The 25,513-nt window shown below is 40.9% G+C and overlaps 2 protein-coding genes across 2 annotated transcripts; both read left to right on the forward strand.

Moving 5' to 3' along the window:
* The first annotated feature begins 6,837 nt into the window (after positions 1 to 6,837).
* LOC121688379 (zinc-binding protein A33-like) lies at positions 6,838 to 9,161 on the forward strand. Its single transcript, XM_042067927.1, has 4 exons — positions 6,838 to 6,921; positions 8,203 to 8,225; positions 8,309 to 8,427; positions 8,545 to 9,161. The coding sequence occupies exons 1-4, from the start codon at positions 6,838 to 6,840 to the stop codon at positions 9,102 to 9,104; spliced, it is 786 nt and encodes a 261-aa protein (XP_041923861.1). The 3' UTR covers positions 9,105 to 9,161.
* Positions 9,162 to 13,679: 4,518 nt separating this feature from the next.
* LOC121695286 (E3 ubiquitin-protein ligase TRIM35-like) lies at positions 13,680 to 24,294 on the forward strand. Its single transcript, XM_042075992.1, has 6 exons — positions 13,680 to 14,376; positions 21,935 to 22,030; positions 22,117 to 22,320; positions 22,797 to 22,819; positions 22,905 to 23,023; positions 23,473 to 24,294. Exons 1-6 carry the CDS (start codon positions 13,972 to 13,974, stop codon positions 24,045 to 24,047), a joined length of 1,422 nt encoding a protein of 473 aa, XP_041931926.1. The 5' UTR covers positions 13,680 to 13,971; the 3' UTR covers positions 24,048 to 24,294.
* The last annotated feature ends 1,219 nt before the right edge of the window (positions 24,295 to 25,513 follow it).

Consider the following 25,513-nt stretch of genomic DNA (forward strand, 5'->3'; position numbering starts at 1 on the left):
GCTTGTTCTGGCTATCTATGTCCCACGCGGTTCTTATATAGCCTTGGCGGTTTCGTGCGCAAGGGCGTGTCTGCAACCTGTTGGCCCAGGTTGATTTGTCCTGCGGGTAAAACTGGATTCCAAGCATGACACAGAAACGGCGAGACTCTGAGCACGTCCATCTTGGGTAGACCAGCGGCTGAATACTAGACTCAAACCAGCAAAACACAGAAAGAATGTCCAATTACATAATGTGGAGACCTACATATGTAAGCAATAAACTTAGAGCTGTCTCTTGAAGTTGTCATGGGGAGGAAGGAACAGTTCAGCAGTAGCCTATTTCTGCTTACCAAGTTCACGCACGTACACTCCTCTAATGGTGAAATTAATTTTGTGCTTGTACTGTGAGTTGTCTGTCCGTCTGTCTTTTCTTTGTGTTTGTACATACCAAAATATGTAAACCACAAATATGAGGTAAAATCTTCCTGTCAGTCAGAGTTTCCGCTAGAAAAAAATGGTGCCGGTGAAACCGGCAGAAGTTTCTTTTTCCGGACATTTTGATGATATGCCGGTCAAATATCCTATTATTCCTTCTTAATTAGTCAAATTGAGGAAAACTGGAGACAGGCTATGTAGCTTAAAGAATAACATAATCAGGCTGAATAGAATGCAACATGTTCATTAGCCTAACTTAAACATGCCTAACAAGATCTAGCCAGTATCTTTTCATGGACAGCAAGAGTCCGCTTCGTTCGTTGTTTGTTGCGTTATCTCCAGTGGTGACTGTTTAACTTACACAGATGCGCACATACAAGAATGAGCGCTCACACCACTACCCCCTAATGCTATGCCTCTTTATTTGATAATAATAAATTAAGAAATGTTTCCTTTTCTGGGAAATGTTTAGTTTCTTTTTCTTTCGGCCGTTTCTTTCAATGATTTAATTGTGCCAGAAATTATCCGCGGACCAGCAATCTCCTCGTCGAGGAGGCCCTAACCCTGCAGATCAGACAGAGAATGTATAGGCCTACTGTATGCTTTGGGTAAAGAACACTTTGCATGTCCAGTGTACACGGAGAATGACAGTGTCTTGGAACGGCCGCACCCCCCGCAACTCCACTTCCAATGTCACTGATTCCGACGGATACGCCCGACACTTCTGCTTTTTATCTGGTGGTGGTGGAGTTGACCGGACATCTGAGGCTTCAGACGTTACCAATTTATCATCATCCATCGCGTCTGGCCTCTGAAAAAGCTTTTAAGGCTAGTCTGCCTGGGCCTGGCCATGTTTGAACCGCCTCACTCATTTGTTCGTTGTTTAACATGGACGTTTTAAGCCGCGTGCGCTTACTATTTGAAATGCAGCATAGGCTATGCGTGTTGTTTAATAGCTTACTTTTCAAACGGTAGAGCCTGTTCATTTAAAAACATAGCTAGAGGACGTATAATATAGGCTTACATATTAAGGCTTATTCTCAAATTCAGATTGCGTTAAGGGAACGGGATTATTAGCCAATTTCAATCGGACAATTTGATCGGAGAGATTTAATTTTGTCGGACATTTCATTTTTTTCCCGACCATTGTCCGGTAATTACCGGACAACGGAAACCCTGCTGTCAGTATCTAACATTCTGTTCTGTTATGAGCGATACTTGGGTGTGGCGATGAATATTAATGTATATGCCATCGGCCCACAGCACAGTGAGGCGAACATCCAATCAGATGCTCTACTGGCTTTATTTAGGCGGGACTAAAGAGATTTTGACCTATCAGTGTATTAGTTCTGCCAACTTGCCATAACCTCAACCTCGGAATCAGAGGAGGGCATTGTACGTTTCTTGCAAGATGCGTATCTACATTCCTTTAAATGTGGAGACACTGTTTATGTTATGATACCTACTCGTTTGTTAAGAAGATATGTGTGTTTTGCAAACACAATGTTGATGTTCAAATTGTATTTAAAAGTTGAAATATTTTGATGCATGTAAAGATTAATATCATAGGCTACATATCCTATGAAGATATTAGGCATGGACACAAGCCAAGTGCATGGAAGTCAAAGTCTGAATGCGGTTTTATCTACACTGCTTTCTACAAACACACAACAGTAAACAGTAAATAAATAAATAAATAAATAAATAAATGAAGAAAGCAGAAAGGAGATGTTTACACAACTCCTTTGCTCCATGGCCCATGTCTTGTGTTAGAGAGGCTGTTGTGGTGATTCATGTGAGGTGGTGGTGTAGGTCACATGGCCCATGTCTTGTGTTAGAGAGGCTGTTGTGGTGATTCGTGTGAGGTGGTGGTGTAGGTCACTGGCTGTCACAGAGTGAGCTGAGCACAGTGCTGACCTCGGCGTTTTTTTCCACAACTAAACAATTTGGGTGAGCCAGTGTGGGAAAGAGCCGAGCTAATATCACCTCTGTGGTAACCCTGACTACCCGACACACAACATACCTCTTCCCCTCCCTTTCTCTTTTGCTCTTTCTCTTTCTCTCTCTCTCTCTCTCTCTCTCTCTCTCTCTCTCTCTCTCCCTGTCACACACACACACACACACACACACACACACACACACATACATACACACACAGAGAGACACAGACACACAGACACACACACACACACACACACACACACACACACACACACACACACCAACAAACACAACACAGACATGCACACACACACATACACATACACACCAACAAACACAACACAGACATGCACACAAGCACACACACACAAACACACACATGCACACAAGGTAGGCCTATACACGCAGACCAAAAACATTCTTCATACCCAGTCATCAAAACTGCTATCACCATATTTGGATTTCCGAATATCTTCATGAATAGCAAAGAACACAGCAAGGAGCAACACACACGGACAGACACACACACACACACAGACACACACACACACTTTGACACACTGAGAGCACAGTTTATCTTAATGACATTGATTGGGTGGAATGTAAGTAAAGAATGGGGCAGGGAGGGAGAAACCTGTTTGTCTTCTCTTTCTTTTCTCCTCTATCTGTTCATCTCTCTCTCTCTCTCTCTCTCTCTTCATTTGCACTTCCCTTTCATAGCTTTTCTCAGAACTACTAAATGGACATGCTGCGGTTCAATTGGTTCTGGGCAAAGAATCGTGCCAACAGTTTCTGAGGAGTTCCTCAGTACTACAAGCATTATTATATAGAGAAATCACATGTTTATTTAGCATCAAGGACCTCTGCACAAATACACACACACACACACACACACACACACACACACACACACACACACACACACACTTTGACACAATGAGAGCACAGTTCATCTTACAGTTTTTGCCCATTGCTGTACATCACACACTATACTTTACAGTACAGTAGAGTAAATGCAGTAACACACAAATAAAACAAAAATATACCGTAAAAACAAAAATACATAAAAACAGGCTTAGATGTGGTGGACTCTGCCCAGCTTCTGTTATTGTCAGGCCATGATTTATTACATGATCCACCAAAGTTGCTCTAATATCATCTGAAATATTGTTCTGTGCATAGCCTCTTCCACCACCTCCTACTCCTCTCTCCATTTGTCTTCCTGTTGCTCTCCCTGCCTCCATGCTCGCAAAGTTCTCAAAATGGCTGAGGCCTATTTGTGGCTGGCTGATTGGTGTTCAGTTCTGTAAGTAAATATTTTCAAGGGTGTGTCTAAGTGTTTTCAATCACCCAATGTGTTTTGTATTTTGTCCCAAAGGTACCCATGACATTACATTTCTGAACAAAGAGTCTTTTGTATGATATAGTGTGTAGTGTGCAGGAGCAAGTGTGTTGCAGAATTGGAACTAAAGTGCAAAGCAGAGCTTTTGGTTAAGGTATGGTTACACTGTGTTTAAGGTATAGTAACAAAAGCTTGAAGTTTTGGTACTTTGGTCTAAGCATGTGTCTACAGGGCTCAAGCAATAGGCAAACACTATAATGACACTGATTGGGTGGAATGTAGAGAACAGGGCAGGGAGAGAGAAACCTGTTTGTTGTCTCTTTCTTTTCTCCTCTATCTATTCATCTCTCTCTCTCTCCCGCCATTCGCATCCCTCTTTCATAACTTTTCTCAGAGCTACTAAATGAGCATGCTCCGCTGCCCTGCTGGGCAGCCATGGCCTACTGGTTAGGGCTTCAGGCTTGAAACTGAAGGGTTGCCGGTTCGATCCCCAAAAAACTATGGGTGGGGGAAGTGTCTCTCATCCACTGCTGAAGTGGCCTTGAGCAAGGCACCTAACCCCTCACTGCTCCCCAAGCACCACTGTAGCAAGGCTGTGTGCTTCACCTCACTGTGTGCTCTGTGTGTTTCACTAATTCACAGATGGGATAAATGCAAAGACCAAATTCCTTGTATATAAGTATAATTGGCCTATAAACCTGCAGTTCAATTGGTTCTGGGCAAAGCATCGTGCCAACAGTTTCTGAGGAGTTCCTCAGTACTACAAGCATTATAGAGAAATCACATGTTTATTTAGCATCAAGGACCTCTGCACAAATACACACACACACACACACACACACACACACACACACACACGCACACAAACACGCATGCACACACCACACACTCCGCACACACGCCGCACACACCACACATGCCGCACACACACACTTTCGGTAATATTTTACTTAAAAGTATCTACATAAGAGTGACATGACAAAAACCGAATGACACTCGACAAGCGAGTGACAGAAGTGTTATGTTGTTATCTTGTTTATAATGTTTATGATACGTTTGTGACAGTGTCATGTCACTCTTATGTAGATACCTTCAAGTAAAGTGTAACCACGCTTTCCTTCACAAACATCCTGAGGGGCATGAGCTCCAGAAGTGGCTCACTGACTTTGGGAATATGAGACACTGTAACGAGATGTGATGATGCGTCACTGACTTTGGGAATATGAGACACTGTAACGAGATGTGATGATGTGTGTTCTGTCTCAGAACTGTTTGTGCTGATGTTCAGATCTGTGTATGTCTCTCTCTCTCTCTGTATCTATCTCTATCTCTCGCTCTCTTTCACACACACATACACATTCGCGCACACACACACAGGCATAGGCACACACACACACACAAACACACACACAAGTTATCAAATTTCTTTGCTTTTTCCAAAGAAAATATATTGTATATTTGATTGTTATATTGTATACTGTATGTGTGTGTGTGTTCGGGGGCAGTTGGTCATGTGTATTCATAGGCTTATAGACCCTGTCAACTGCAAAAACAAACATGTGCGTTCCTTAGGCATTTCCGGAGGTATAGAGAACATTGAGCTAATGGTAACTTGGGGACAAAAGACAAGTTTTATGTTTGTAAATCCTTTAGGAATGGATTGAATATTTCTATGTATAGGCCTATACTAAGGCAATGATCAGATGATGTTCAGTAAGCTAATGAGTGTTCATACCTTGAGGACTGAGTGTGAATAAATGGCGAATAAGTGTTGCATTTTGATAGGTTGTGTTTGAAAAACAAAATCAAGTTACTTCCTGTTAGAATTTTTGTGTGTTAGGTAGAATATTGTGTGTGATCTTTTGCAAAAGTGTTTCATGAAATTGAAAACTAAGTCAAAGGCTGAGAAATAGTGTACGGTTTTGCCGATTTCGTGTGGGGTTATGATGTTTCAGTGACATGTTTAAAAGATTAAAATGCAACTAGCATTCCTTTGGAAGAAGGGAGGATCTGCACCACACAAGCCCTCTGTCCACATCTCAGACACTGCTCCAATCTCAGACCTGCTGTCACCACCATAGATATATATAGAACAACAAACAAAAATACATAAAAACACTATATATATCTCTGGTCACCACCAACTCTGCATCGCCCTCTAGCGGTGTTCACTGGAACAGCACCAACACTAGACCACCGCGCTGTGTGCGTTCCAATTCACATACTACTTACATACCTAATATGAGTGCACAAGTCAATGCACTATATATTAAAAGGATATAGGAAAAGGATACTAAAAGGAATCAGCTGGTGATATACATATATATATATATATATGTATTCTTTTAATTTCTTGGGAGACTCCATCCTTGGTTTCCAGCTTGATGGAGGCCTAATCGGCTGATCTTTGTAGACCAACAGCTCCCTCTACTGGTAAAACCTAACTTCCCCTTCTCTTCCCAAGGATAGTAGCCTGACGAGCCAGACCCACATTAAAATGTAGGGTCTGGGCACTCATCGTTCGCAGTGCTCAGTCCGAGGGGCAGGATAATCGGTTGTCTTTCAAATTCCCTCTGCACGCAATAGGACAGCGCTATGAGTCCCATGCGTTTTCCCACCAGCGGAGCTAGTTGACTAGTTCAAACTTTTGCCCACTTAAAAAAAACTTAACTCGTGTCAGACGTCTGTTCGCCAACAGCAACATCCATCTTCTTTGTTTTTTTAAGGTAGCAGGGAATTCATACCAAACCGTTGCAACTCTGCCATGAATCATTATGTTAAGCCCGCCTAACGACTACACGATTTGATTGGCCTGATAGAAGTTTAATTTTTCGAGCTCACAAGCCAACGGAGAGTTGCTAGACTAGCCCTGGCAGCAAATGTAATTTGCTGTCGCTATATAGGGTGCGTCTAGATTTCTAGTCTACAAGGATAGTCCTTGATTTTGGAAAATGATTATTCAAATTTCAGCTTAACAGCCAATCAATTGCACCCCTTTTTCCCATGTTCCTGTATTTATGTTGCAGGTAGATGTGGCCCCGATCTCTGCAATTTATTGTAAACTGTAAACTGTGCATTGTCTCTCAGAATATGATTCTCCTCTCACAGCACAAAGGGGAGTTATTGAAAATTGTTCAGAAATGACGGTCCTCATCACAGCAAAGTTGAAGCAACATCCATCTGAAAACACTGTGTTGACCAGTACCTCATGCAGTGGATGGGAGGTGTTAATGCTAGATGTGTTGCATCATTCAATTCAACAACCATCTCTGGGCTCAAGTTCCAAACACAGAGCCCAACTCTTTTAACGCCAGCTCTCTGCAGAACCTTCTTCACCTAATTGAGTGTCAATGGCCGCAAATTTCAGACTAGTGGTGACCAAAGAATGTCATTGATTGATTGATAGATTGATTGAGAATATTGATCCTGTGTAGAAATGACTGAAATGCCTCAAAGATAAATCTAGCTCCGCAGAGAATGTGCTGGAGATGAAAAACACATCAGGATTGAGATCATAACTTAAAGATAAAGAATAAAGATGCGGTAGTTTTATCACACTTGATGAATATGAACAGAAAAGCTTATGTATAAAACTATTTCATCAATTCAATACAGGTGTGTAGGCCTACATTTACCGATTCCGGTAACACATAAGAGTGATGTAGCAGTGAAATACTTTGTCTATTATTTTATTTAATTGTTGTGGTGAATTTCATCAAATCAATGCACAATAATGTGCATTGATTTGATGAAATGTGCATTGATTTGATGAAATTCACCACAAAAATTAAATTAAATAATACTAGTGGATACTGTAAGGGGTAAGCCGCTATTATTTTCCTCCGATAGAAACGGCATTAATTATTTATTTAAAAGTGTTGTTCTTGAATAGAAATCACCTGAAAACAATGTCATGATCTTTTATAAGTATGATTTAATCACTTGTAACCTTGTTTTAGCGAATGTGTAAGAGAAACCAATAACTTTAGCGTTCATAGTGTCTTAATAGACTGAGTACAGTTGAGATGTGTACAGTTGAGACACCTTAAATATCTCGCTTGCACAGCAAGCCCAAGTTGTGATTTTTGCTATGCACATGCGTATTAGTGCCGTCTTAACTAACTAACTAACTAACTAACTATACCTGCTTGGCTATATTATACCAACATCACACAGTGCCACCCCACATCCCTTTCTGCTATTGCCAATAGTGAATCCCATGCTCAAAGACCAAAACTAAGAAGGAAGGGTTAAAGAAAAACAAGAAACAAAGCACATAACAATAGCCACTACCTTCCATGGTGCCACATGTGTGAGTGTGTGTGCATGCATGTGTGTGTGTGTGTGTGTGTGTGTGTGTGTGTGTGTGTGCGTGTGCATGCAGGCATCATGTGTGCTTGTGTGTGTGTTCTTACATGCGTGAGTGCAGTTTATATAACGACAAATTATCATGCCAAAGAAATGTTAACACATTCTCTCTCTTGTCTTCCATTGTTAATTTCCAGAACTACAAGAGCACAGTGGAAAGGTGAGTGATCTGCCTCCTGTCTCTCTTATCTGTGGTTCTGAGCACAAACCCACAGCAGCACTGACTCCTGAATGTTATTCCAGAGCCCAGTGCACACTGCAGGATCCAGAGAGGGTTTCAGGAGCTCTGATCAATGTGGCAAAGCACCTGGGCAACCTGAAGTTCAGAGTCTGGGAGAAGATGAAGGAGATTGTTCAACATAGTAAGGACTAAAACACACAAAGAGCAACAGAGAGAGAGAGAGAGAGAGAGAGAGAGAGAGAGAGAGTCAGAGAGAGAGTCTGTAATGTATCTGTATGGTGTATTTCTCTCTCTGCAGCTCCTGTGGTTCTGGATCCCAACACTGCAAGTTCTCGTCTCATCCTGTCTGAGGAGCTGGTCAGTGTGAGACTTAGTGATGAAAAACAGCAGCTTCCTGATAACCTAGAGAGATTTGATGACTGGTACAGTGTGCTGTGCTCTGAAGGCTTTAACTCAGGGACTCAATGCTGGGATGTGGAGGTTGGGGAGAACACGTGGTGGCATGTGGGTGTGATGGAAGAGTCCCTCCAGAGGAAGGGTTACTATTTCTCTGAGATTGAAAGTTGGTACGTGGAGTATGAGGATGGAGAATACAGAGTGCAGTCTCCACCACAGCCCTCCACTCTCCTCACAGTGAAGCAGAAACTCCAGAAGATCAGAGTGCAGCTGGACTGGGACAGAGGATTCCTGTCATTCTTTGACCCTGATAATAACACACACCTACACACTCTTACACACATTTTCACTGAGATCGTGTTTCCCTATTTGAATATTGGCTGTGGTTTCTCTCCTCTGAGGATCTTACCAGTGAACACTTCAGTAACTGTACAGCACAATTATGTCAGGACCCAAAAGTAAGTATGTCAAGAAACACATACAAATGCAAAACCTGGACCCTCTGTAACTGATACACACACACACACGCATGCATGCACGCACACACGCGCGCGCGCACACACACACACACACACACACACACACACACACACACACACACACACACACATATGAAACACAAGTGTACACACACATAAATAAAGATGCAATATAAAAGACGGACTATGTATTACTCAGAATAACATAATACATAGATGCCCAAAATGCCCGACCACAAGGCTCGATAGTTGGTAGTTTGACTATGCCCAATCTGTTAGAATGACAGGGTAACTACTTCACATATTCCCTCTTGCCCAACTAAGGACAGCAATAGATCTACAAGGAACAATAGTACTCACCCGAAGAGTGCTGTGAATTGGGCAATGGACATTTGATCAGTTAGCTGAAAGCATCTGAGAAAAGTTTGGTCTGGCTCCAGTTGGAGCAACTTTGATCTCATCTGTAAGTTGGTTCCAGAGCTGAACTGCATAACAACTAAACGCTGCTTCACCATGTTTAGTTCAAACAGTAGGTTTTACTAACAAGTATTTCTCCTGAGACCTGAGAGGTCTGGAAGGTGTGTACTGCTGAAGCATGTCTGCTAGGTAATTTGGTCCCATTCCATTTAGTGATTTATAAACAAGCAGAAGCGCTTTAAAGTCAATTCTGTGACTTACTGGAAGCCAATGCAGGGACTTAAATATTGGAGTAATGTGGTCAATTCTTTTAGTTTTCCTGAGAACCCTAGACGATGCATTTTGTATCTTCTGGAGCTGTTTGATAGTCTTTTAAGGACAAATGGAGATATATTGATGGTACATTGTGAAACACTTGTTAGTTGCCTGAGGAAGAGCCAGGGGCTCGAAACGTTGCACGCATAATAAAAAACCTTTCATGGGAGCTTTAAGGTGTGCAGATCACTCTCTTTTACTTTTGGAATCTTTCCTCTGATCCAGCACCCATCCGAAACGGTGAAAAGGGATGTGCTCGGTCACACGTTTACTACAAGTCTTTAGGAAGACCTGTGAAAAGCCCATTGCAGTAGTCCTCTAAGGCAACACTTTTGTGTCAAGGAGAGTGGCAATCCTAAGTCTTTCCTCCTTTTTATCAAATATAATTACTTCAGTTTTTTCTTTGTTCAGCTGAAGAACATTTTGAGACATCCAGGTGTTGATTTGTTCTGTACACTGACAGAGATTCAAGGGGACCATAGTCGTTTGGCGACAGAGCTAAGTAAGTTTGTGTGTCATCTGCTATGATATAAAATCAAATTATTTTGGATGATTTGGATTGGATGATGGAAGTGGGAGCATAGGTTGAATAATAGTGGCCCCAAGATCGACCACTGGGGAACACCACAGGTCAAGGACGTTGGTGTTGAGGTACAGTTTCCGATGGCAACAAAGAAGCTCCTTTCTTGTAGATATGATTTGAGCCAGTTGATAACTATGCATGTAAATCTAACCAACACTTTAAAAAAATAGAGGTTGACAGAACTCCGATTTTCTAAGCAACGTGTTGCATTTGGTTTTTTGACTTTTCCTTACTTAAAGTGTAACTCCAACGAAAATTGACCCCAGGGACTTTTACTGCATTAAAGCACATCAAATAAGCCGTGGAGACAATATTTTTCGTTGATCAACCACTACAGAGCTTGCTCCGGTATACGCTATAGCCCCAAATCGCAAACAGTGGATAGGGCCATGAGCGAAACGCTTCCTAAATAGCATTGTTAACCAGTGATATAGTTCACAAAAGCACCAAAACTTGTCAGTAGCTTACCAACTGTCCCTACCAGCTCCTGGTTGAGTTTACAAAAAAATTGAGTTCTGCCCACTCAAGTTTTTGGAGTGTTACATAGAAATTTTGAGTTCTACCAACACAGCTTTTTCAGTTTCACCTTTAATTTCTGAGTTCTACCAACTTAGTTTTATGAGTTTTATGAGTTTAAGATATAGATGTTGTTCCCAGAATGCCATAGCTCCAGTCAACATATTCTTAAAGATATATATAAAGCCTTACTGAAATGTAATCTTGAAATAAAACACAACTAAGTGACACTAAAGGCTATACTGTTCTACTGTTGTCATATTGTCATGTAGGCTAATTGTTTATTGGTGCCACAAACCATCAAGTAGATGATCATCCACACCAACTTAATCCTGTGCATAGGGCTTATAGAATTACTTGTGCTGGTGGCAGGAACACAACTTGTGCACAGCTTAGTTGTGCAGTGATGATGAGAGTATAAACTTCCTTTTTACAATATAAGGTCCGAGAATCTTCACTTTATTAGGCGAAGATCAAATCCATCCTGCTGGTTTAGTACAATTCTAAGGGCCCAGCAATGACAGGGGCCCCGGGAGAGCCCCCTCCCCAATAATACTATACTATTGGGGGGCCCACAATTACTGTCGGTCATACGGCCCAAATTCTCCAGCAGCGCCACCACAGACACATAATGCAAGTAACCATTGAGTGTTGAACTTTGTGACACCACCAGGGGGACAGATCAATACTAATATCAACATAAAAGCAGACCACAGGCTACAGACAACAACAGGACAACTAAATCCTCCAACAACCCCACACAACAACAATACACACACCACGCATCTGTATTGTATAAAATAGCAAAGTGCAGTATCTACAGTATAGTACCAGTATCAATAGTAAAGTGCAATATCACCAGTGACATTGTAATATTATACCAAAGTGCAGCATTATCACACAGAAAGGATCTAATTATTTTCCCTATAACTTATTCAACAGCTAATACTGGTAGGAACGAATGATTTGCGAGCCTGGTTGGTTTAAAAGGACAGCACCCTATACCTTCTGCCTGATGCAGCACCTGATACGCCTGGAATAGGGGATGGAACCCCTCACCGCAAATTGCTTGATGGTACTTTGAATAGTACTCAGAATAGCATGTATGGGTTTGGGTGCAGTAGTCTTACAACTGTCTCATTCTACTTTACCTGTTCATCTCACCTGTCATTCTCTGACCCTGATTTAAACCCTGTGTCTATCTACACCCTCTCAGAGACATGTTCGCTGAGAGACAGTTCCCATACTCTGGGCTGTAATCTCTCTCCTCTGTGAATCTCTCAGTGAAGGCTTCTGTAAGAGTACTTAGAGCTGATCGTGTCTGTATGAAGCATGAGTGACCTGCAGAGAGAAAAAAGAAAACTAAACAGACAAGTGTATCCTACCTTGGTTCCCCGCGATGCAAACGGTAAAAGTAACGTGTATCATTGCTCATTGCCAGAGTCTCTTGCAGAGACAATTCAAATTGTGCTTTCGCGAGGACTCTGGACTTCCAGGGTATTATATCACTGTTTTGGACCTCAAAGATCATCCCAGCAAGACACACTCCCAACAGGACCACTGAAAACATGGAGCAAACACAACTGAAACAGTAAGATACCCAACATGGAGCAGACAAAAGTAGTATGTTGACATGTTCATATACAATAGCACAGCTGTCTCAATCTGCAATGTCATGCAACACATCATATTTACCACAGAAAGTCAACAGTGCCCCCTGCTGACAAGTATGGAGTAGTGCCTGCAGGAATGACATCGGGAAACATAAACCTACAGACACATATGCTGATAGCTGAAGTGACAAAAGTAATTTCCCAATAAAATACCTCTGTGTTATTTTATTGTCTGTATCCACATATTTACATATCAAATGTATGAATAAAAAATAACCCGTTTTCCATTACTCAAAATGTTTCCCGTAATCCAAAGTATTCAATTATATCTATCATTTTATTGTGTGTGTGTGTGTGTGTGTGTGTGTGTGTGTGTGTGTGTGTGTGCCAATTCTGTGTGGGAGGAATTCATCTGATTTGAGTGTTGGTGGGTGTGAGTGAGAGGAGGGTTAATGATGTCAAACACATTTGAATAAATCATGGAACTCCTGTATTCTGACTCATAGTAGCTCAACAGGAAAGGCCATTACAGGAAAGTAAAACAAACCTCAAAATGGTCTTTATCATACTGCACACTTGCAATATCATCATAATAATATGCTAATGTTACTCATAGGCTACTCCATTGTAGCTTATTTGTTCCATAACACGTGCAAGTTATTTGTGTCTATTTTAAACCTGAACGTCAGAAGCACAGCATGGAGAGAGTCAGTGTGTATTCCAGGTACTGACATGTACAGTTCACGCCCACAACTGGGACATTCACCTGAGATGTCTCATCTCTCTGCATACCTGGAGGGTGTGTGTGTGTGGGGGTGAGTTCAGCTCGCATGAAATCGGTCAAATGAACCCACAGCCTTGTGTGAGACTAACCTACTGTATTCTATTCTGAATGCAAACAGTTCAGGTGGAGAATCTGTGGTGTGACTCCTCATTTCTAGGCCAAATATAACTGTCCTGAAAGTAAGCGTACTCAGAATTCATTGGTCTGGGTGTATAGTTCTCAGAGTAACTTTGCTTTACACACACCCATGCGTGCGACTACACTAACCAATCACAATCATTATGCCACTTCACGGCTTCTCCCTCTGGCTTCTGTGTGTCTGTAGTCCGGCCTCTTGCTGAAGCAGAAAATGAAAGTTAGCTGATCTCGTTTCACTGAAAACGAGAGTTAAGCTGTTCTAGTTTGACTTCTTTTCGTAAAGCTGGAATTAGAGCACAGGTGAACACTTAGGCTTAATTGCTTGTATTTGTGCCACCAGAGACGACCAATCCATCCCTGAGACTGAAGATCTGAAAGACTGACGGAAGAACGGAAATACTCAGGACTGCTGTCCTTCAGGAAGTCATAGTTAGGAGGCATCTCTTCTCTCTGATTTTACTAGTCTTTACTGTGAGTTAAGAAAATGGCTTCCAAGCTTTCCCTCATTGAAGTGGATTTCTCCTGTCCTGTGTGCTGTGACATCTTCAAGGATCCTGTCATAATGACCTGTAGTCATAGTGTGTGTAAAGTCTGTCTGCAGAAGTTCTGGGAAGCCAAAGGGTCAAGAGAATGTCCAATTTGCAGGAAAAGATTCACACAAACTCAACTACCCCCTAACTTGGCCTTAAGGAACTTGTGTGAGACCTACTTACAGGAGAGAAGTCAGAGAGCTTCAGCAGGGTCTGAGGAGCTCTGCAGTCTGCACAGTGAGAAACTCAAGCTCTTCTGTCTGGAGGATAAACAGCCTGTGTGTCTGGTGTGTCGAGACTCATTGGAACATCTGAATCACAACTTCAGACCTGTTGCTGAGGTATCAAAGCAATTCAAGGTAAAATTTAAAGCATATCTGTGTTTTTATTTCATTATGTTATTTCACCTCATGACATTGAGTATCATTTATGAAACCTTAAGGCGTGAATCAGTGAGACCTCTCAATAAAGGTGATGATGATGAGGATGATGATGATAATGATGAACATCTCCAAATTGCTCCCTGTGCCCAGTGTGCGAGTTATACCACGGGGGAGCCGGGAGGCGGGGCGGGTACGGGCGATTTGTTATTTTTTTTGGAGGGGGGCAAAGTTTAAATGCTGATCCTGTCATTAATAGCAACAGCATAGACATATGCCTATTATAAAGAGAAAATCCGTTGCACACAGGTGGAGCCATAGGTCTATGTTTGCTTACATGAAACATAATACATAATATGTTTACAATATTTACATGAAACACCCCGATGGATCATCAATGGGCTACGCAAACTTCAATGAACTTGATAGTAAACTAGATGTACCGCATAGCGGTACAAAATATGACCGCCGCTCAGTCCTGTACATCCATTCCGCGAAAATAAATCACACTTCAATTTGTCTCCATCTTTTACTCCATCCCCCACTCTTGAAACTTTTGTGTATGCTTGTTTGGCATGCCTGAGTGTGTGTGTGCGGCTGCACAGAAAGTAGCCTACTGGTGCTGAAAAGGTGAATAGATTGTAGAATAGCCAAAGAAGATGTAGCATTGTTATAAAACCTTTAAAATCTCTAAACAATCACAAGTAGGGCAGGCCATCACAGTTCATCCATTGCAACTGGATTGATGAAAGGTCACTTACACCTGTAGGCTACATTGTATTTGGGAAAAGCAAAAGGTATCAGCATAATGTTATTTATTTATTTATTTATTTTTTATGTATTTATAAACAAAAACATCTCTGTCAGTTCCATGCCGTTTTCAACAGCTATCAAAAACAAAGGTCATTTTTGGATGGATGGATTTTTTGTGAATGTTTCTTCTTCTACATAAGATTTTAGTCATCTTTAGTTCATGTAATACTTTATTGTCAATGCACAAATTAAGTAACAGTAGTCTGAAACGTTATTGTTAATGCACAAATTAAGTAACAGTAGTCTGAAACGTTATTGTTAATGCACAAATTAAGTAACAGTAGTCTGAAACGAAATGCTGTTTTACATCTAACCAGTGGTGCAAATAACTGACATGTCCAAATGGGCCTTGATGAAATGCATCGCTAGACTGTTCATACACATTTTAACGGGCCAAAGTTGAAGAGCTTTTGTCCGTTATTGTTCGTGCAAATATAGGCTGATTCATGTTCCCTTGCATTGTGTAACTGAGGTCCATGGCTAGTCTGGCTTTCATCAGACCAAGCTCAATCTTTTAAGAAATCAAAAAATAAATAGCAGGCAGATCAGGCTGGGTTTACCCAGCCTAGTCCATAGGCACCCGATATTGTTTAATTTTCAGATTGAGATACACGCTCTGGCTATTCTAAATGCAAAAATGCATTAGGGAGTTATGACAAAACTGTAACTAACAAACTAGATCCTAATAGAAAGCTGTTAGCTTCCCTAAGCTACAGGTAGGATTATAAGGTAGGCCTATTTACAACATAAATTGTCAATAGGCTATGCTGGCGACACAAATAAAATCTCCTTTGGAAACCAATGGCTTACGATTTACAGTATCAAGCGGACTTAAACTGTCATATCGTGGCGAAAAGTTGTAATAACATTCACGCAGCTCCATGAGTCAAGGAAAGCGCGAATGAAGTTGCCACTTCTAAATGGGACCCACTACACAGTAGCTTAAGGTGTGTTGCTAAAGCAGCCATAATGAAATGAAGGTGTCATTGTTTGGATACTTCACACACACGTGCTTTTTAATTTCACAGACTACAACTACCAATCTGTAATCAAAGCACATCGATTCCCCTACCCTGCACGCACTTAAAACAAAATAAACAGGCGTCTCAGTCTCACGCATGTATAGGCAAAACTGTATCAGACCGGTGTAACGTTGGTAAATCTTCCATTGCACAGAATGATTTTGTAGCACGTGCAATAAATGACAGTCGAAAGATACAAACAGTGCTGCTATCAATTTGCTTGGTATAACCGCATGTATAGTTTTCTACAAATGCAATAAATCAAATGCCTCCATCACTCAACCAACGCTAACGGTAACATTACCTAGGTCCTTATTGATATTACAAGATTAACGTACCTGCAGTAAAAACCAAGCATGTCCGATAAACATCCTCAGATTTATTTCGGCTTCAAGAAGAAATGGGAATTACACTTCATGTGAACATCGTCCTATCCTTATTAGATGTTCGCTGCGGTAAATTACAGTCCTTGTATGAAGAGTCCATTGTTTTTTCCAACCCACTTTTAACTTCCAACAAAATTACGTCTCACTGCAACGATGCGCCATCTAGTGGACAAACGACTACTTCTCGCCAATACTGAAAATGCAGCCATGATGATGATGATGAATATTTATTTTGGCTTTCTTTTAATCCTACTGATTTTCATTTTTTACCGGGGGTGGGGGGCAAATCACAAATGAGTGATTATGAGCCAGGTTGATGTGGACCCTTGAGACCAACATACCATAAAAGATTCACAGAGAACTGTGTCTGCCCTACCCTCCTTTCGGGGGGTCCAGTCCAGCGGGGGGGCTGCAGATGAAAACGAAAAATGACGGTTCCATGCTATCCATGTGGGGGTACATGCCCACCAAGTTTTGTGTACCCCGGTCTTTCAGTGTCCCGGGAATCCTTGTTGGTGTACGTCACTAAATGTACACATAAATTATTTTATTGTAAGGCCCCCCATGAACGAAAGTACACAAAACTTGGCATGCATTCAGAGGGTGTCATAATGATCCTACACTTTTAATTTCGTGCAGTTTTGACCTTGTCAGCCAGAGATATTGAGATGAAAACACCAAATTTTTTGCTTTTTAATTTTTAACTAGGTGGCGCTATACATTAAATAAGTGGTAATGGGATGGGTTGACATGCCCCCTTAAGACCAACATACATAAAAAAGGTGGACCTCCTAGGCCCTACGGTTCTCGAGATATTCACAGAAAACTGTCTCCGGCCACCTACAGGCCAGTTGGTGTATAGTAACATAAATTAATTTATTGTGTGGCCCCCCATGAACGGAATTCCACGAAACTTGGCGTGCATACAGAGGGTGTCATAATGATCCTACACTTCCAATTTCGTGCAGTTTTGACTATGTTAGGTCACAGATACCTTCAATTACAACACCTCATTTTTACTTTTTTGTGTTTAACTAGGTGGCGCTATACATGAAATGAGTGGTTATGGAATGGGTTGACATGGCCCCTTGAGATCAACATACAAAAAAAAATGGTCCTCCTAAACCCTACGGTTTTCGAGATATTCACAGAAAACTGTGTCTGCCCTACCCTCCTTTCGGGGGGTCCAGTCCAGCGGGGGGGCTACAGATCAAAACGAAAAACGATGGTTCCATGCTATCCATGTGGGGTTACATGCCCACCAAGTTTCGTGTACCCCGGTCTTTCAGTGTCCCGGGACTCATTGACGGAAATTTGGGCATGCGAAAAAGAAAAAAAAAAAAAAGAAAAAAAAAAAAAAAAAAAAGAAAAAAAAAAAAAAATCTGACTAAACCTATATGACCGCCGCTTCGCTGCGCGGCGGTCATAATAAGACAAATAAAATTGTATTTTGAGTTCATGATTAGAGGAAACGTGGAAGCGCTGCCTGCAGCTCCACCAACTAACCACTCACACGAGCTCGGTGCCGCTGACTGCTCTTATCGCGTGTGTTTGGCTCTGTGTACAGCCTTATAGGCTATAGCCCATGTGATTGTGAAACAATGTAAGTTGTTGAGTAATTCTAAGTTGATTCAATTAAACAGTTAAAAGACACAAGAGCGTTGAACTTTCAGGAATCAAAGACCCACGATCTCAAGTCTTTCTTTACAGGTTTACGAAATAGTTTGACTGCACACACAGTTTAAGACTGCACACAGTTTAACATTTTACGGTCTGCCATGAAACTGGCAATGGGAGCCTATGAAGTTAAAAAACACATAGGCTTATAGTTTTCCTATTTCTATGATATCTTAAAAACACTGAGGCCTATCACTGAGTGAATTGAACAATTCCTTACTGGTAATCAAGTGATTATGTTGTGTTCCCATAATTACAAAACAAATTGTCCAATTGTGCCTTTCTAGAAGAGGAAAATAACATTTGCATTACACACCATCAAGAGACAGAGTTTATCCTCCGAGTTTGCATTTGGAAGGTTCATCAGTCCATATAGAGATACGTTAAGTAGATGAGCTGAGGGTCCGGAGTGTCTTTTGGGGACAGCTTAAACCCATCCATTTCTAGGAATAGTTTCTGAAACACCTCAAAAGTGTACACAGTGTTTGGGAGTATGCAAGGTTGAGGGCATAAATCAGTCCCATAAGCATTGTGCAAGCTTAAGCAGTGCTGCTGTATCCTTGTAACATCTCTTTGCCTTCAAGAAGGATGGATACAGCATCAGCACCATGGACAACCAGGATCTTGAGAATGTGTTAGGTGGCATCACTGCTATGTCCTCTTGCATGCAATTTACAATTCTATTGAGAGACAAAAGACATTTTCTGTCTTTCAATTCTATTCCTCTTGCACATCCTCTATCCATTTAGGTACAAGCACTCCATGATGGACTATACAGTGTGTAAAAACAAACTATAGACTAGAGGCTAGCCGCTAGACTAGACTTCAATAAACATATCCTAAAAGGAACATTACATGAAATATTATGCTTAACATTGAGTCAGCTATTTTGTACATCATAATTATCACCCTGTGTCATTTTGGAAACCTATTGTCTCATAATATACAGGATTATGCTGTACAAAGAACTTTCCGTCATATGGATGTATGGAAAAATAATTAATATTTCCGCTGTGAGTAATGATCTCAGGAAGCATAGAATACGTTTGTTTTCTCTGATTTAGATGTCAGTCATTTGAGAAATGATCTAAGATCAAATGGTTTTGATGGTTTTTACTAGGGTTTTTGATGGTTTTTACTAGAGCTGTCAAAATATGAATTAATTTGAGAAAAAAATAGTGCAGATTAATCAATTCTAGTCAGTAACCATTAGACTGTAAAACAGGGGTCTCAAACTCAAATGAGCTGGGGGCCAATTCTGCCAACGTCATCTGATTGGAGGGCCGGCTATTTCTGAAAATGCAATGTTCTTTTTTTCAAATACCACACAAAACTGCAAACAGAAAGTGCAAGTGTTTTTATCTAGTTTTAGACACCTGTGCTAGCAACCTTAGCTATAAATAAAATAATGATAAAATAAATATTAATACAAATTATAAAATAAATGAAAAACATAAAAACAGGTATGTGTGTGTGTTTCACACCAAATAAAAATATTTCCTCTCATAACTTTTTTAAATCTGGCAAACTAGGCATCAGGGTTAAGAAAGCAACACCATTGGATTTTTTATATCAAAATTTCAAAAGGCCATGGCTTGAAAGTGGTCAGAGATAAAGTCCTACTGTAAATGTAAAAATCTTTGAGTAAAACAAAAGTTTATGAAGGGGGTAAATTTACCCATTTGTCACTGGATGGCAAGCACCTCAAATTATGCACCTTTCAATAAATACTGGATGAACATATTTAAGCAGGTTTACTTTCCTTTTTTCATATTACCCACATAACAAATTAACAGGAAAACACTTAAGATGTATACCAACACCTAAGATGTTGTGGTTTAGTAATAGATTACTACAATATAGGCCTACAATAAAGTATTCTGGTCAAACAGTTCCTATCGAGGGTAATCTGCAGTACCCAGAAGTTCGCATCATATTGCGGGTGACTTTGTAGTTCTTTAGAGCCCTATTTTTACTAGCCCTGCTGTCTGTACCACATCCATTACGGACACTATCATCACGATTACCACTGCAACCTCCAAGCTATGTTGGGCAGAGGGTCGAAACAAGCATGGTATGCTTAGTGGACACCGTTGTATACACGTACCTCCATTCACAGACGCACCGTGACTATCACTGTCATAGACGATCGATCATAATCTCCAAAAGGATATTCTCCTTCAGAATTAGAATAGGTGAATAACATAGCTTACCTAAGACTTCACCACACGTGAACGTTTTTCAACATTAGGTGTAGGCCTATTTCTGCTTAATTTCTGCTTCAATTTCTGCAACACTATGGCCTGCATCGCTTCCGCGTCATTACATATGCACGTCTTTGTGTTTCTCGCGTATAATACAAGTATTTCCTGAAAACTTTGCGCAGCGATTTTGGGTTTGAATCAAGCTCTGGATGTCTTGCACATAGTGGAGCAGAGTAGGCCTACAAATGAGATTTGTCACCGTACCTGGATCTATCGTCTATTTTAATCAGTATCGTTGTTTGTCGCAATTAAATAGCTTCAAGGGCCGGATTACATTATTATTTTGTCATACGTCGCGGGCCGGAATTGGGCAGGACGCGGGCCGGATTTGGCCCGCGGGCCGGGTGTTTGAGACCCCTGCTGTAAAATGAAGGAGAGATAAGAAATTGTGCTGCCTAGATCATTGATTGGAACATTTACTTTTTAAAAAATGGCCTGATAGTGTTGATAACAATAAAGTATTGATTAAAATAAAGTCCTCTGCAATGTCTGCAGCAAGGAATTTGCATATCACCGGAGTTTGTCACTCTAAAGTCGCACATCAATGCAAAGAAATAGTGTTGACATTGAGGGGAGTGTTAATTTATTTTCATTGTGTCCCCTAGGTTATACAGTATCGGTGGCCTGAAATGCCTTGTATGTGAAAAAAAAACTTCTTCCTGAGGCACTTTTGAATTTATTTCCTCAGCATATTAGGTCATATCATAGATTATCATGGCCATTATTTGAACAGTGAAAATAATAATAAAAGAGACAGAGACACATTTTTATAAATAAGGCCCCAGCTGTTCTTCCTCTTTCTGTGCCCACAGCACAGTATGTCACACTTCATCACACCACAGTGAACATAGCTCACTCCAACTGGTAACTCTAACTGCAGGACAGGCGTGCCGCTAGGGTTGTATTCCATAGTACGCCATAGGACTGCTCATCATGTCGTGACAAAGTTTACACCAATCATCATCTTCTAAAGTATCCTTATGTTGAGATGTCCATTCTCTTTGCCATAAACATAGGCTATCATTTGTGTGTGAAGCATGTTTCAATTAAGACAGTACACAAGTTATTTTTATTGTTGTAATATTGAATGATTTTCATGAATAAAGGGTTGAAAAATTATACGCACAGTGCGTACAGGATTACACCTGGCGGCGCCACTGCTGCAGGACATAAACAGAATTCATATCTCCCCAACCAGAGTTGCCATAGCTGACTCAAACTGGTAACTCTGGCTAACTGCAGGACATAACCAGAATTCAATTGAAATATAAAATAAGAATATCTGAATTACTCCAAATAGCAAGATGCTGTACTTCAGACATGATAATAATAGTGTTGTTTGAATATAAGTCATTATAATCCTTATATATTTCAGGAGGAACTTAGGATACAGCTGGGCAAGCTGAAAGAAAACATGAAAACACATGAAAAAATTAAACGCACCTTTGATGTAGCAGCACAACACATTAAGGTAAAGATAATACTCACATTGAGGAAATACTAAAATGACATACTTTATGTCACATAATAAAATGGTAATAATATGTGTTTCTTTAGACACAGGCCTTAAACACTGAGAGGCTGATTCAGGAGGAGTTTGAGAAGCTTCATCAGTTTCTACGAGATGAGGAGGCAGCCAGGATAACAGCACTGAGGGAGGAAGTGGAGCAGAAGAGTCAGATGGTGGACATCTCAACACTTTCAGACACAATCACAGCATTAGAACAGGAGCTGAGAGCTGATGACATCACATTCCTGCAGGTAGGAACCATCCACTGTCCATCATGCATCTCAAGGTCTGATCAAATCTCTGGCTGTTAAGATACATAAATGAGAACACATGAGCAGACATACTGCATGTTTGAGGGAAAAGATGGCAATAAAGAAGTACCAGTAAATATTATGTTAAAGAGCAGATGGGCATTTACAGTCACATTCCTTTGTTTTTGTGAAATGTCGGAATCCTGTTCGTAAGAAAATGCGGAAAAAAGAAGGGATGGGTCAGAGTGATATTGAGGATCATGTATTAGTCTTATATTGAGGGTTTCTTTTTGATGTTATGTGTTGGGATTATATCGAGCTGTGTATTGAAATCAATTGAGCTGTCTTCCATGATGAAAAAGAAACTTGCTGCTGCTTAAAATGGGCAAATTCGACTTATTAACACATTAAAATGAATTTAATAGAACCGTTGAGCAAGTTTTGAATATATGATGTCTTCCATTGTAATTTCACAGAACTGCAAGAGCACAGAGAAAAGGTGAGTGATCTGCCTCCTGTCTCTCTCTTCTCTGTGGTTCTGAACCCAAACCCACAGCACCATTGACTACTGAATGTTATTCCAGAGCCCAGTGCACACTGCAGGATCCAGAGAGGGTTTCAGGAGCTCTGATCAATGTGGCAAAGCACCTGGGCAACCTGAAGTTCAGAGTCTGGGAGAAGATGAAGGAGATTGTTCAATACAGTGAGTTCACACACACACACACACACACACATGCACACACTGCTGCATACAAGCATGAAAATGCAGCCAGACCAAGTGATGTGTTGAAACGCCACAAAGACAAACACACACACACACACACACACACACACACACTCCCACTGCATACCAAGCTGTGTGTTCAGACACTCCTAGCACATCTGTACAGGTCTTGCTGGGGAGGGAGGTGAGAGAATGAGTAAATGTATCACACAGTACAGAGCTGTGCAGCATCTTTGCTGCAGGTACCAAACCACTGTCAGGTCATGTTAGTCAACAAGGGAGAACACTTGGTACCAACCCCATTAATAATGACCATCATTCACATCCTCATCACACATCACTCAGCCCTATTAATAATGACTATCATTCACATCCTCATCACACATCACTCAGTGTTCAGTTCATGTGTGTGTTCTTTCTCTCTGCAGCTCCTGTGACTCTGGATCCCAACACTGCATCCAAATGGTTCACCGTGTCTGAGGATCTGACCTGTGTGGGATATGGTAGTGTGGATTCTCTTCCTGATAACTCAGAAAGATGTAATAGGCATGCAACTGTCCTGGGCTCTGAGGGCTTTAATTCAGGGACTCACTGCTGGGATGTGGAGGTTGGAGAGAGCACATGGTGGGAGGTGGGCGTGATGACAGAGTCTTTCCAGAGAAAGGAAGAATATAGTAGTTATGAGAGTGGACTGTGGTTTGTGTATTATAGCGGTGGTGAATATATAGCACGTGCTCCACCTCAAGTCTTCACTCCCCTCACAGTGGAGCAGAAACTCCAGAGGATCAGAGTGCAGCTGGACTGGTACAGAGGAGAGCTGTCATTCTCTGACCCTGATAATAACACACACCTACACACTCTCACACACACTTTCACAGAGAGAGTGTTTCCATTCTTTTTTAATAGTGATAACTTTCCTTTGAGGATCCTACCAGTGAAGGCTTCAGTGATGGTAGATCAGCACTGCAACAGCTATGATCACAGCATGGTCACAGATCACTGACTATGTTAATCTCGTTGTCTCTATTTTCTGTGTGGTTGATTTCATGGGCACTTATTTGATTTCACATAATATGTGTAATATCCTGGCATGTTATGTAGAGTATCTACTAATATGTGCAAAATGGCTGTATGCAAGCCCTTATTACAGCTTCTCTCAATTGCTAAAACACTAAAACCCACTGGCTGAGCAGTTCTTAGTTGCCTGAACTCATTTAGCTTGTTCAGTCTGTTGTCAATACCTTAAACCATTTCACGGTGTTCATTTTAGGACATCCTCAGACTCAGGTGTCAGACTCAGAAAAACATCGGTCATCTTCAGACAAAACTGCCTCAGCGTCAGAAAAACCTCTGTCATCTTCAGACAAAACTGCATCAGCGTCAGAAAAACCAGACTCAGGTGTCAGACTCAGAAAAACATCTGTCATCTTCAGACAAAACTGCCTCAGCGTAAGAAAAACCTCTGTCATCCTCAGATAAAACTGCTTCAAACCAAACTGCCTCAGAAAAACATCTCTAAGGAGTCGGGTCTCAGAAAAAACGCTGTCAGAAAAAGTGGAGTCAGGTCTCAGAAAATCAGGTCTCAGAAAAGTATTAAGTATTAAATAAAGACAAATGTGCTATGTCATGATGTAATACCATATAATACCATTATAAAACGTTAGCAGTTGTCATTGTCATTGCACAACAATAATAGACAGACATAAAGATAGACAGGTACTTGAAATGTAATCCCCAGGGGACAATAACTGCAGCGTTGTTGAATTCATTTGATATGAGATGTTATCTTAACTTATTTAGAGAAATGTGCCTTGTTGTTGGTACCTGCTATTTCATGTTTTATCATAATGGTATTATATGGTATTACATCATGACATAGCACATTTGTCTTTATGGGGGTTTGGGAATAATGATGTGATGATAATGATGCAGGTTTCTTACTGGTAGGTAGTGTACATGTAAATGTTTAACCCACTTTTCCCTAGCTCATTGAATGTACCGTAATCCTACGAAAAACAAATTATTTTGCTGTATGTAGTACGTAGCTTACTCCGGAATGTGCCTTACAGCAGCTGCTAATGTTACTAGCGAAGTGAGGTTAGCTAAGTTACATCCATGGATTTCCTACAATGTGTATACCATTGGATCACTTTCTACCTTTACTTATAATTTCTACATCTAACCAAGCACCAAATATAACATGCCAGTGACCAGGCTTGGAATTTCACCATTCTGGGGGCAAGGCCACTTGGCCTTCAGTTGGGCATATTTGGTGGGGGCACAAAGGCCACATGGGCACCAAGGCCAAAGTTAACTATACAGTAGTAGGCTATAAAAATGATCAAAGTTGTATTTAGCCTATTCACTGCAGTAGACCTGCATCATTGTATGAAACATAACAAAAACATGAAACATGACATATTACATATAACTGTAAATCATCTGATCATCTAATAAAAACAGATATCT

This window comes from Alosa sapidissima, chromosome 2 (genome assembly GCF_018492685.1).
Source record: "Alosa sapidissima isolate fAloSap1 chromosome 2, fAloSap1.pri, whole genome shotgun sequence".
NCBI lineage: Eukaryota > Metazoa > Chordata > Actinopteri > Clupeiformes > Clupeidae > Alosa > Alosa sapidissima.